This window comes from Semicossyphus pulcher, unplaced genomic scaffold (assembly GCF_022749685.1).
Source record: "Semicossyphus pulcher isolate SPU_LCO1_2020_fin unplaced genomic scaffold, fSemPul1.0.p SCAF_8, whole genome shotgun sequence".
In the NCBI taxonomy this organism is placed as follows: domain Eukaryota; kingdom Metazoa; phylum Chordata; class Actinopteri; order Labriformes; family Labridae; genus Semicossyphus; species Semicossyphus pulcher.
This window is the reverse complement of record NW_027211759.1, coordinates 26,460,420-26,474,522: the sequence shown is the minus strand read 5'-3', so window position 1 is coordinate 26,474,522 and position 14,103 is coordinate 26,460,420. Positions and strand designations below refer to the sequence as shown.

Here is a 14,103-nt window from a genome sequence, read left to right as displayed (position 1 = left end):
CAGGTGTTTCCTCCTCAGGTGTTTCCTCCTCAGGTGTTTCTGCTCAGGTGTTTCCTCCTCAGGTGTTTCTCCTCAGGTGTTTCCTCCTACGGTGTTACTCCTCAGGTGTTTCTGCTCAGGTGTTTCCTCCTCAGGTGTTTCTGCTCAGGTGTTTCCTCCTCAGGTGTTTCTCCTCAGGTGTTTCTGCTCAGGTTTTTCTCCTCAGGTGTTTCTGCTCAGGTTTTTCTCCTCAGGTGTTTCTGCTCAGGTGTTTCCTCCTCAGGTGTTTCTCCTCAGGTGTTTCTGCTCAGGTGTTTCCTCCTCAGGTGTTTCCTCCTCAGGTGTTTCTGCTCAGGTGTTTGACAGTGCAGCCTGCCTCAGGCTAACCCTAAGCTGTGTGCTTATCCTGAGGCCTTCTGCTCACTCAGCAAACACAGGAGGAACATGCAGGAACAGAGAGAATCTAAAGCTCTGCCTCTCTGACAGAAACACCTGAATCTGTTACCTGAGCACAGGCTGGATTAATGTTTAAACCTTTGTGTAGATCCCATCATCCCTCAGGAGGATGCAGGTTCACTCTGAGGTCACAACCTTCATCCATGAATGACCCACCTGTCTGAGAACCCTCCTCTTCACCTTCGTCTCCACCTCTCCCTGCACTTCCTGCCCCTGTCCTTCAGTTCACTTCCCATTTGTTCTTCAGTCCACATCCGTGTTCTGGTCTCTGCTCCCTCTGCTGTAACTCAGAGTTAAAGTGAGCAGCCTCAGAGATGTCACGGTGAGGAGAACACTAGAGTCTGAATGTTTGCAAAGCAGTGACCACACAGACGATGATTAAATCTAAAGATGTTCAAAACCCTCGGAGGACCCAGCCAATCAGAGAGGAGACTATGTTGTCATAGTAACAAGCTGTATGTTTAGCCTGGGTTTGATTGATTGGAGTGTTTCATAATGTGCAGAGTGGATGTTGGATGTTTCAGTCTGACAATGTGTCCAGAGGAGGAGGCTGTGTAAGAATATGAAAGTGTGATTGTTGCTTTTACTGTTTGGACCAAAGAGCTGAAGTGTGGAGCTTCATCTGTTCATGCATTCATGTGTTCATGTGTTCAGCTCAGCTCTGAACACAGATCTCTGCCAACAAAGACAGACAGACAGACAGACAGACACTGATCTCTCAGTGCTCTGTGGACCTTTAAATCAGACCACAGTGAGGAATGATCTCCTCCTGAGTCTGTGTGCGTGCGTGTGCGTGTGAATGTGCGTGTGCATGTGCTCAATCATATGATGTTTCTGTTTCTCCTAAAATGCCTCTGAAGCCTTTTAGTCTGAACCACAGAAGGCTGGTGATCATGCTTCTGTAGTTTGGTCTCATGATGAACAATAATGAATGAGTATAAACACACTGCTCATGATGATAAACATGATGATGCACCCCATGTATGAATCAAACATGTAGTGAGTTGCTCTGCTGACCCTGCACGCGGTTCCTCGTGTGCAGCAGGTCGACACCTCAGACACACAGTGATACCTCACAGCCTGCAGTGAGCAGCAGTCTGTGTTAAACACATGTTCATCATCAGGAGCCTGTCACAGGTGATTCTAACAGCAGAGTTTCCTGACTGATTGACCTTCTTATTAATCTCACAGTCTTGTGAGTCTAACTCTCATCACCTTCAGATTTGTTACAAACACAGCTCAGCACTTTCTAAGACTCTCAGAACAGCGACTGTCTGTAACAAACAGGACCAAACAGCCAGCCAGTGATCAACAGATGTTCTTCAGACCAGCTGAAACCTGTAGAGCAAAGGCTCAGATGGATGTTGGGAAACCTCAGCTTTATTCAGGACCAACACCTCCCTCTGATTAAAGAGCAGCCTGATGTTCAGACACACAGAGCTCACACATAAACCAGCTTCTTACCCTTCATTCCGAACTTGGAGCGTCGGCCATACTTGTTGATGAGCAGGAAGAGAACCACCAGCATCACACAGGCGAACCCTGCCAGACCCACGGCTATGGACACCTGAGGAGGAGGAGGAGGAGGAAATAGAGTCAGAACATCACAGCAGATACACTCAACTCAATCCAGTCGATCACAGTAAAAGAAGGAGTCTTTAAAGATATAATCTGGAAGGTTTTCATGTAAATAAATGTCTGTTAGTCTCTCTCTCTCTCTGAATGAGGTAACACAATGGTAACTGAGCCTATGGCCCACTGATGAAAGCCTTTGCATTTGCAGTATATAGTATTATTATGGACTGGGTGTCCCAGTTAGTGACGCGTTTTCCATCAACCAGCAGTGGTTGGTCTGCCAGAGAGGGTAGGCGGAGCTAAGCGGCTGCTTTTCCGCTCTCTGCAAGTGTTGCGAGTAAACAGTAATCTACTATGGCTGAACAAAGGAAAGATGGATGACTACAGATACAACTTCAACAAGAAGTGAAAATCCAGAGAAAAAGAAACATACTCGACGCTCAGATGAAGCAAACAGTCTGAAAAGGAAAGCGACCGTCAGCCAGGAAAATCAAGAGTTACAACCGGCGCCGACCGTGGACGTCACACATGCAGCACTGTCTGGATATCTGGGAAGTGTGCTCCCACAATTACGCCACAGGTGCCACCAAAGAGAACGAACTGAGATCTTCAAAATGACCACATTAACATCAGTGAGCAGCTCTCAGACTGAGGACACATCAGAGGATCAGCTATGAAACTATCTGCTCTGGACTCAAAGTCAGTAAAATTAATGTTGAGTCGGTGTGTGCATTTGCAAAGATGATGTCGGACTCCGTAGTTTTCTCTGGACCCCTGCCCAATCTGACGAGTGATGACATGTACAGCTGCATGTCATCATTCAACCGCTGGCTGTCGAGGTGGTGCCCAGCAAACGATGTGGGCTTCATAGATAACTGGCAGACATTCTGGGTAAAGCCTGGTCAGATAGGAAGAGACGGCATTCATCCCACTTTGGATGGTGCAGCTCTTTTGTCTCGTAATATGGCTAAGTTTGTTAGTCGTAAAACCAGACAAGCCAGAGTTGAGACCAGGAGGCAGAGCTGTAGTCCTACACACTCCTCTGAGCTTCCCTGTGAGCAGTTTCCCAGCCACAATGTTAATGTTATAGAGACTGTGTCTGCCCCCCCCGACCCAGGCCTTTTATTACAGTTAATTCAAACTTAAATAAAAAAGGAGTAAATCAAAAAAATTTAATAAAAATTAAAAAAACAACTGAAGTTATGCCAAAAAATATGAGAATTAAATGTGGTCTGTTAAATATCAGATCCCTGTCATCTAAAGCTCTATTAGTGAACGATCTGATATCAGATGATCATAATGATTTACTCTCTTTAACTGAGACTTGGCTGTGTCAGGAAGAATCAGAATCAGGTTTGTTGCCAAGTAGGTTTACACATACAAGGAATTTCTTTTGGTGGTTTTGGTGCAACAATTAACACAGAACAGAATAAAAATAAGTACAAATCTTAAATAGAGTAACATAAAAAACAGGTAATAAGAACAAAAATATAAAAAGCAATACGTATAATACAAAACATGTACAACAGGTGTGATTAAAAACTGTACAGATGTGCAGGATATTAGTGAGTGCAAAAGCTTACAGTATAAAGTATAAGTTAGGAATACCAATAGTGCAGTGTACAGACAATATAAGAGTCCAGTGTGCGTTAATGTAACACATAGTCTGAATTAGAGTCTTAAACATTCATTAAGTGTTGAGTGACTGAGGGGCTGGATGAGAGTCCATGTCACGTAGGGGGGTGGGGTCGGGCCTTGTTGACGAGGCTGGCAGCAGAGGGGAAGAAACTGTTCCTGTGTCGGGTGGTTTTGGTCCTAATGGAGCGCAGCCTCTTGCCAGAGGGGAGGGTCTCAATGAGACTGTGACCGGGGTGAGAGGGGTTGGCCACAACATTACCTGCACGCCTCAGGGTCCTGGAGGTGGACTCAATGATGGCGGTGTAGAAGTGCACCATCATTGTCTGTGGCAGGTTGAACTTCTTCAGCTGCCGCAGGAAGTACATCCTCTGCTGTCCCTTTTTGATGAGGGAGCCGATGTTCAGCTCCCACCTGAGGTCCTGGCTGATGATGGTCTCCAGGAAGCGGAAAGACTCCACAGTGGAAACAGTTGAGTCGCTGATGGTGATGGGGGCGGGTGTGGTTGCTGTCTTTCTAAAATCCACAACCATCTCCACTGCCTTCAGAGCATTAAGCTCCAGGTTGTTCTCACCACACCAGGTCACCAAATGGTCAGCTCCCACCTGCAGGCAGACTCGTCCCCACCAGAGATGAGTCCAATGAGGGTGGTGTCGTCCACGAAATTCAGGAGCTTGACAGACTGATGACTGGAGGTGCAGCTGTTGGTGTACAGGGAGAAGAACAGAGGGGAAAGAACGCAGCCTTGAGGGAAGCCGGTGCTGATGGTCCTGGAGTCAGAGACGTGTATCCCCAGCTTCACGTGCTGCCTCCTGTCACACTGGAAGTCTATGATCCACCTGCAGGTGGAGTCGGGCACGTTCAGCTGGGAGAGCTTATCCTGAAGCAGAGCCGGGATGATAGTGTTAAAGGCAGAGCTGAAATCCACAAACAGGATCCTGGCATGGGTTCCTGCTGAGTCCAGATGCTGGAGGATGAAGTGGAGGGCCATGTTGACTGCGTCGTCTACGGACCTGTTGGCTCTGTAGGCGAACTGCAGGGGGTCCAGGAGAGGGTCTGTGATGTCTTTGAGGTGTGAGAGCACCAGGCGCTCAAAGGACTTCATTACCACAGAGGTCAGGGCGACGGGTCTGTAGTCATTAAGTCCTGTGGTCCTCGGCTTTTTGGGGACAGGAATGATGGTGGAGGCCTTGAAGCAGGCTGGCACAAGGCAGGTCTCTAGTGAGGTGTTGAAGATGTCTGAACATCGGAGACAGCTGATTGGCACAGTGCTTCAGGGTGGAGGGGGAGACAGAGTCCAGTCCGGTTGCTTTGCGGGGGTTCTGTCTCTTAAAAATCCTCATGATAGAGAGAGTTGTTGCTGAGGTGTGAGGGGAGGGGGCTGCTGAGGTGCTGGGGGAGGTGGAGGTGATAAGCTGTAGCTGTTGAGTGGAGTCGGGGGATGGTGTAGGGGACTTCAATATTCATGTAGATGTTGATAATGATAGTCTTAGCATGGCATTTATGTCCCTTTTGGACTCTATTGGTTTCACTCAAAGTGTAAACCAGCCTACTCACCGCTTTAACCAAACCCTCCACCTTGTTCTAGCTTATGGCCTTGAAACCGAAAACTTAATTGTCTTTCCACAAAATCCTCTTTTATCAGATCACTATTTAGTCACATTCGATGTCCTATTAACCGACTACTCTCCAGTTAACAAAAATGCACTCGCAAGATGTTTGTCTGATAGGACTGTAGCTACATTTAAGGAAACAATTCCAGCTGCTTTTAATTCTATACCACATCTGTTTACTACAGAAAGCTCTGATGCTAATGTTAGTCCCTCTCAGCTTGATCAGTTTGTTGATAGTACTGCAGGTTTGCTGAGAAGTACTCGAGACTCGATTGCCCCCTTAAAAAAGATTATCAAACGATAGAGTCTAGCTTCATGGTACGACTCAGAAACTCGTAACCTGAAGCAAATGTCGTGTAAATTTGAAAGAATGTGGCAATCCACCAAAACAGAAGAATCTCGTTTAATCTGGCAAAATAGTCTTAATAAATACAGGAAGGCCCTACGGCATGCTCGAGGTGTCTACTACTCCTCCCTCTTAGAAGAACATAAAAACAATCCCAGGTACCTTTTCAGCACTTTAGCCAGGCTGACATAGAGTTAGAGCTCCACTGAGCCATGTATTCCTGTAGGCCTCAGCAGTGATGATTTCATGAGCTTCTTTAATGACAAAATCCTAAAGATTAGAGACTCTGTAACCTCCTACCGTTAACTGGTGCAGATGTATCTTTGGAAACTGCTCAAACACCTGATGTTTACACTGTTTTTCTCCAATTGACCTTCCTGAGCTAAATTCTCTGATATCTTCGTCTAAACCATCAACCTGTCTTTTAGACCCGATTCCAACCAAGCTGCTTCAGGAAGTCTTTCCCTCAATTAGCACTTCTTTACTAGATATGATCAATATATTTATTTCAAAGATCCTCGAGAAAGCAGTCGCTAATCAATTATGTGACTTTCTTCATAACAACAGTTTATTTGAGGACTTTCAGTCAGGATTTAGGGTCCACCTCAGCACTGAGACATTACTTGTGCGAGTTTCAAATGATCTACTTACTGCTTCAGACAGAGGACTTCTCTCTGTACTCGTCCTGTTAGATCTTAGTGCCGCTTTCGACACAATGACCATCACATCCTGTTACAGAGACTAGAACAGTTAATGTTCATTACAGGATCTGCATTAAATTGGTTTAAATCTTATTTATCAGATTGATCTCAGTTTGTTAATGTTCATGATGTGTCCTCTATGCAAACCAAAGTTAGTCATGGAGTTCCACAAGGTTCTGTGCTCAGACCGATTCTTTTTACCTTATATATGCTTCCTCTGGGTAATATCATGAGGAAACACTCCATTAATGTTCATTGTTATGCAGATGATACTCAATTATACTTATCTATGAAGCCAGACGAAACCAATCGCCTATCTAAACTAGAAGCATGCCTTAAAGACATAAAGATCTGGATGACTAGAAACTTTCTGCTACTTAATTCAGACAAAACTGAAGTTATTGTGCTCGGCCCAAAACACCTCAGAGATTCTTTCTCTAATGATATAGCTGCCCTAGATGGCATCAGCCTGGCATCCAGCACTACTGTTAGGAATCTGGGAGTTCTATTTGATCAGGATATGTCCTTCATCTCCCACATAAAACAAATATCAAGGACAGCCTTCTTTCATCTTCGCAACAAAAATCAGGTCTTGTCTCAAAACGATGCAGAAAAACTAGTCCATGCATTCGTTACTTCCAGGTTGGATTATTGTAACTCGTTACTATCAGGCTGCCCTAATAAGTCACTAAAAACTCTGCAGCTGGTACAAAATGCTGCAGCACGTCTGCTGACAAGAACGAGGAAGAGAGATCACATCTCTCCTGTATTAGCCTCTCTGCACTGGCTTCCTGTAAAATCTAGAATAGAATTTAAAATCCTTCTTCTTCTTACTCACAAAGCTCTTAATGGTCAGGCACCATCATATCTTAAAGAGCTCATAGTGCCATATTACCCCTCTAGAACATTGCGCTCCCAGGATGCAGGCCTGCTTGTGGTACCTAAAGTCTCTAAGAGTAGCGTTGGAGGTAGAGCCATAGTTATGCTACTATAGGTTTAGACTGCTGGGGGGATCTGATACACCAAGCTCCTCTCTTTCTCTCTATTAATGCAGCTCATTAACTCTGTATCTTCTGGTCCCATTAACATTACTAACCATATATCTTCCCGGGAGTTCTTGTGCTCCCTTGTCTGGTAGGTTCCTGGGGATCGTTGCTGCAGACCACCTGCTGCTATGGACCTGCTCGACTACAACAACTACTAACATCAGTCTTCCCCATAGTATCATTATTGTTGCTGCTAATGCTAATAGTAGACCTGTTGACTTCAACTGTTACAATTACGATTACCTCAGACTTTATCATTACTATGCTTCTCTTGCTAATTTTTTTTTTGCTAATTTTCACACTTGTGTACCACTATTGTTGGCATTGTAACCATAAGTATGTGTCTGTTGTTGTTGTTGTAACAAGGACATATGTTGTTGTTGCTCTCTTTGCCTGTCTCTATCCTGCATCTCCTTCTATCCCATTTTCGGCCCGTCCAGTTGAGGCAGATGGCTGTTCAACATGAGTCTGGTTCTGCTCGAGGTTTCTGCCTGTTAAAGGAAGTTTTTCTGCCAATGAGCCGAATATTGCTAAGTGCTACTCATGGTGATTCATGTTGGGCCTCTCTTTAAATAACATAACAAAGAGTCTAGACTAATCCGATCAAAGTGTCATGCATCGCTTCAAAACAGCAGTGCTGGTTGATTTTCACTCCAAAGTGAAGAAGGACAGCTGGGGTCCGTTTCACAAAGCAGGTTTACTGAAAACTCTGAGTCTGTTAACCCTGAAATGAGGGAAACTCTGAGTTTTCGGTTTCACAAAGGGAGGTAACTCTAGCCTGTTTCACAGAGAGAGGTAACTTAAGCTCTCGGTCAGTTACCGTAGTAACAGACTCTATGAACCTAACCTGGTCGCGAGCAGGTTTTTCTCAATGAACCTCGAGTTTCTCTCTGTCTCCGCCCTCTTTCAGCCACACACGGTATTTGATTTCCTCATTCATTCAGTCAGCAGGCGAGTTTTGGCGTAGCATAGTTCTGCCGTCTGTTATTCAAAAAAATCATTAAAAAAATCAGTCAGTAGGCCTATATTAGAAGTCCAGTAGGCACAGTAGGTGGCGACTTTTTTCACTAACATGGCATGTACTTTTGATAACGATCCCGTGGATGAAGGTGCAGCATTACTGCGCAGAGAATTAAATATTCGTCGGGATATGGTTATCAGACCGTGCATAGATGTTCTAGCATTTCCAGACAATTTTCACGTCACAGTCCATCATCTACATACACAACCTAATCCGTCCTTACATGTGCAACATTACCAACCGTAGTCATGCTCTCACATCCCAGCAGATATTGTGTGTTGCGCTGCGTTTTTTGTACAATGTCGGAGATGCAGAGCACTTGAGTAAGGCAACTGTATGTTTCTATATTTAATCTTAAGCTGCTGTCAAGTGAGCTTCTCCCCCGCAGGATTGCACCTAAATGAAATAAATTAATAGGTTAACCACTGAAGCAGTTTTCCCCTGTAATATTGTGATTGCAAAGGACAACATTTAAACTTACGCATTGACCCGAGCAGCAATGTTCTCCCACGCCGTCTCCCTCTCTTTTGCAGCTGCAGCGGTTTTGCACTTCTTTCTAAAAACATGTTCAAACTCGCTGCATGAGCGCATTAAGATGACCAATTTTAGTGGGGTGAAAAACGCAGCTCCCCTTCCCCATTGCCATGGTGACTCGTCGAATCAGGGCTCCATTGATGCTGTCTTTTTATAGTTGTGGTGCACGCGCTTAACTCTAGGTGAAACTACTCTGAGTTGATCAAACTAACTCAAATCAGCTGTTCTGGAACCGAAAACTCAGAGTTTCCTATCTCAGAGTAGATCAACTCAGAGTTCAGGGTTAGACTCACAGTTTGTTGGACCTGCTTTGTGAAACAGACCCCTGGGCTTCAACTACCCGGACCCAACGCATAATATGAGTGAACCATGAGACAGAGGAGAGTTTGGCCTGTGCAACGGGGAAACACACAGCTGTGGCACACGTGTGGTGAACATTATGTATAATGTGAGGCAGTTTGTGTTGGTAAAAATTAAGAGGCGATTTTGTGTTAAGGTTACTTACATTTTTTGTTTAACCAGAAACAGCTGTTAGATCGCTCTCTTCAAAGTCACCAGACTCCATTAACAAAAACCTCATTTTACCTTGCAGGACACCGGACTGGCTGGTCTACCGCTGCCTCGTTACACGTCATATGACACGTTAGTAACTTTTACACTGATTTATGTTACAGTGCTTCTACTCGAGTAGAATGTTGCAGTACTCTTTTTACCTCAGATGTGACATCCTGCAACATGAAATAGTGGAATGCCCTTTACAAACACAACACTGAGGGACAGACTGAGACACTGACTGATGGAGGTCAAAGGAACAAACACTGAACATGATGAATATTTACCCCAAACGTGTCCTCCTCAGGTTTGTGTGTCTCTGCAGTCGGAGTCACTGAGAAAGAAACAGAGAAACAGGAGAAACACAGAGTTCACTGCAGCTGACTGAACACATCACACGAACACACACACACACACACACAAACACATAAAATCACCCAGATCATCATCATTAAATGAGATCTTTGCGTTGTAAATATATTTTAACTAATCAGCATGAACATTTGGATCCATTTCAACATGAATAAGTACTTACCATAATCATAATCCTCTGGACCTGTAAAGAGCGGAGACAGTGAGATTGGTTGAAGGTTCATGTTTAAAATGTAAATTAGATGGAGTCAGTCCATTCACTGTACCAGCAGCAACTCTACATCCTCTACGTCCTGACTCACCGTCGAAGGGTTTGTCGAGGAAGTGTCCGTACACGATGTTGCTGGCTGTTCCCAAGTAGTTGGTGGCCTCCAGAGTGTAGTTTCCATTGTTGTGGTGAGTGGGGTTTTTAAAGGTGAGACAACCCTCGATGTAGTCCTGATAGATATCCATGTCAGGACGCACATACTCTGTGTGCGTGATCTCCTGACATAAGAGCAATGGACAGACATCATATCAATAAAGAATATAAATAAACCACCATAAAACACCATGAACCACCATAAACCAGCAAGAACCACGGTGAACCACCATACCCCACCATGAACCACCATAAACCACCATGAAGCAACATGAAGCACCATAAAACACCATACACCAGCATGAACCACCATGAAGCACCAAAAACCACCATGAACCACCATAAACCACCATGAACCACAATAAACCACTATAAACCACTATAAACCACCATGAACCACCATACACCACCATGAACCACCATACACCACCATGAACCACCATGAACCACCATACACCACCATCAACCACCATAAGCCACCATAAACCACTATGAACCACCATGAAAAACCATTAACCACCATGAACCACCATGAAAAACCATTAACCACCATGAACCACCATGAACCACCATAAACCACCATAAAACACCATAAACCACCATCAACCACCATAAAACACCATGGACCACCATAAACCACCATGAACCACCATGAACCACCATAAAAGGCCATAAACCACCATTAACCACTATAAACCACCATAGACCACCATAAACCACCATGAACCACTATAAACCACCATGAACCACAGTAAACCACCATAAAACACCATGAACCACTAAAAACAACCATCATCCACCATAAAACACCATAATCCACCATGGACCACCATGGACCACCATAAAACACCGTAAACCACTATGAACCACCATAAAACACCATGAACCACCATGAACCACTATAAACCACTATGAACCACCATAAAACACCGTAAAACAACAATATGAACCACCATAAAACACCATAAACTACCACAAACCACCATGAACCACCATGAACAACTATAAACCACGATAAAACACCATAAACCACCATGAACCACCATAAACCACCATGACCCACCATAAAACACCATGAACCACCACAAACCACCATAAAACACCATGAACCACCATAAAAGACCATAAACCACCATAAACCACCATAAAACAACAATATGAACCACCATAAAACACCATGAACCACCACAAACCACCATAAACCACCATGAACCACCATAAAACAACGTAAAACAACAATATGAACCACCACAAAACACCATGAACAACCACAAACCACCATAAAACACCATAAACCACCATGAACCACCATAAACCACCATGACCCACCATAAACCACCATGACCCACCATAAAACACCATGAACCACCACAAACCACCATAAAACACCATGAACCACCATGAACCACTATAAACCACCATAAAAGACCATAAACCACCATAAAACACCATGCACCACCACAAACCACCATAAAACACCATGAACCACCATGAACCACCATAAACCACCATGACCCACCATAAACCACCATGACCCACCATAAAACACCATGAACCACCACAAACCACCATAAAACACCATGAACCACCATGAACCACCATAAACCACCATGAACCACTATAAACCACCATAAAAGACCATAAACCACCATAAAACACCATGCACCACCATGCACCACCATGAACCACCATAAAAGACCATAAACCACCATAAAACACCATGAACCACCGTGAACCACCATAAAAGACCATAAACCACCATAAAACACCATGAACCACTATAAACCACCATAAAAGACCATAAACCACCATAAAACACCATGCACCACCATGCACCACCATAAACCACCATAAAAGACCATAAACCACCATAAAACACCATGAACCACCATAAAAGACCATCAACCACCATAAAACACCATGAACCACCATAAAACACCATGCACCACCATGCACCACCATGCACCACCATAAAAGACCATAAAACACCATGAACCACCACAAACCACCATAAAACACCATGAACCACCATGAACCACCATAAACCACCATGAACCACTATAAACCACCATAAAAGACCATAAACCACCATAAAACACCATGCACCACCACAAACCACCATAAAACACCATGAACCACCATGAACCACCATAAACCACCATGACCCACCATAAACCACCATGACCCACCATAAAACACCATAAACCACCACAAACCACCATAAAACACCATGAACCACCATGAACCACCATAAACCACCATGAACCACTATAAACCACCATAAAAGACCATAAACCACCATAAAACACCATGCACCACCATGCACCACCATAAACCACCATGAACCACCATAAAAGACCATAAACCACTATGAACCACCATGAACCACCATAAAAGACCATAAACCACCATAAAACACCATGAACCACCGTGAACCACCATAAAAGACCATAAACCACCATGAAACACCATGAACCACTATAAACCACCATAAAAGACCATAAACCACCATAAAACACCATGCACCACCATGCACCACCATAAAACACCATAAACCACCATGAACCACCATAAAAGACCATAAACCACCATAAAACACCATGAATCACCATAAAAGACCATCAACCACCATAAAACACCATGAACCACCATAAAACACCATGAACCACCATAAAACACCATGCACCACCATGCACCACCATAAAAGACCATAAACCACCATGAACCACTATGAACCACCATAAACCACCATGAACCACTATGAACCACCATAAACCACCATGAACCACCCTGAACAACCATAAACCACCATAAACCACAATAAACCACCATGAACCACCATAAAACACCATGCACCACCATAAAACAACATGAACCACCATAAAAGACCATAAACCACCATGAACCACCATAAAAGAACATAAACCACCATGAACCACTATGAAACACCATAAAACACCATAAAAGACCATGAACCACCATGAACCACCATAAAACACCATAGAACCACAATACTCACTAACCGCCCAGATTAAATGATTTTATGTTCTAACAGCCTCACAGGTTTACATGACTCAACATCATGCTTATCTGAATGTGCATTGGTCCACGTCATTCCTCATGCAGCCTAAATGTTAAAACCAAAGTGAAATAAATCTGTTTTTTCCTGCAGTTACAAACCACCATGTTTCAGCCCACCTGTGACTTGCTAGATACAGTGAAACTTCCACTCAGTGGAGACAGTTGGACAGGCGAAAAAATCTCAAGAATAACAGTTTCTGAGTAAATCTAATGTTGTTTTTTACGCACACTTTTCAACCATTTTTTCCATATTGAAACATAATACCTGCTTTGTTTTTGCATGCTGTATTACATGGACAGAGTTTCATTCACACAGGTAAAGACTGAATGTTCAGAGAGACTCAGAAACTGAACCTGACAGACACAATGACGGATAAATCAAACGCACCTTGTCTCTGTAGAACCAGCGCAGGGTGGGGTGGGGCGACCCCCGCACAGTGAACTCTATGCAGGTGTCATGGCGGCGCTCAGGCTCTTTGAGCTTCACGATGGACGGACGAACTGAGCAGACAACAGAGGACAGGAGGACGAGACATGGGAGAGATTAACACTGTCACATGTTCCTGCTCTACAGTGAGGTCTGATGTGATGTCACAGCTCAGTGAGGATATGTGTGTGTGTGTGTGTGTGTTCTCATGTTCCTCTGTTGACTGACACGCAGTTTGCAGTTTCCTCACTCTGTACATTAACACACACGTACACACACACAACTGTCCTGCTGTGAGAAGAAGATGCAGATGCTCAGAAAATACTGACAGAGTTTGTCTGATGTACAGTTTGTGTTTGTATTTAAAGAGGAGAATTCACTAAGACTGAACTGCTGCCGCTGAT

At 44.1% G+C, this 14,103-nt stretch overlaps 1 protein-coding gene across 1 annotated transcript in view; it reads right to left on the bottom strand.

Annotated features, from left to right (window-relative positions):
• Positions 1-14,103, bottom strand: part of LOC138613370 (NT-3 growth factor receptor-like) — a 95,119-nt gene that overhangs the window by 36,215 nt on the left and 44,801 nt on the right. Inside the window, exons 8-12 of the mRNA XM_069687033.1 lie at positions 13,661-13,773; positions 10,133-10,316; positions 9,994-10,014; positions 9,746-9,792; positions 1,900-2,002 (exon numbers count right to left, since the gene is read on the bottom strand). Of these exons, the coding sequence (XP_069543134.1) occupies positions 1,900-2,002; positions 9,746-9,792; positions 9,994-10,014; positions 10,133-10,316; positions 13,661-13,773 (468 nt within the window). The remainder of the gene's footprint in view (positions 1-1,899; positions 2,003-9,745; positions 9,793-9,993; positions 10,015-10,132; positions 10,317-13,660; positions 13,774-14,103) is intronic.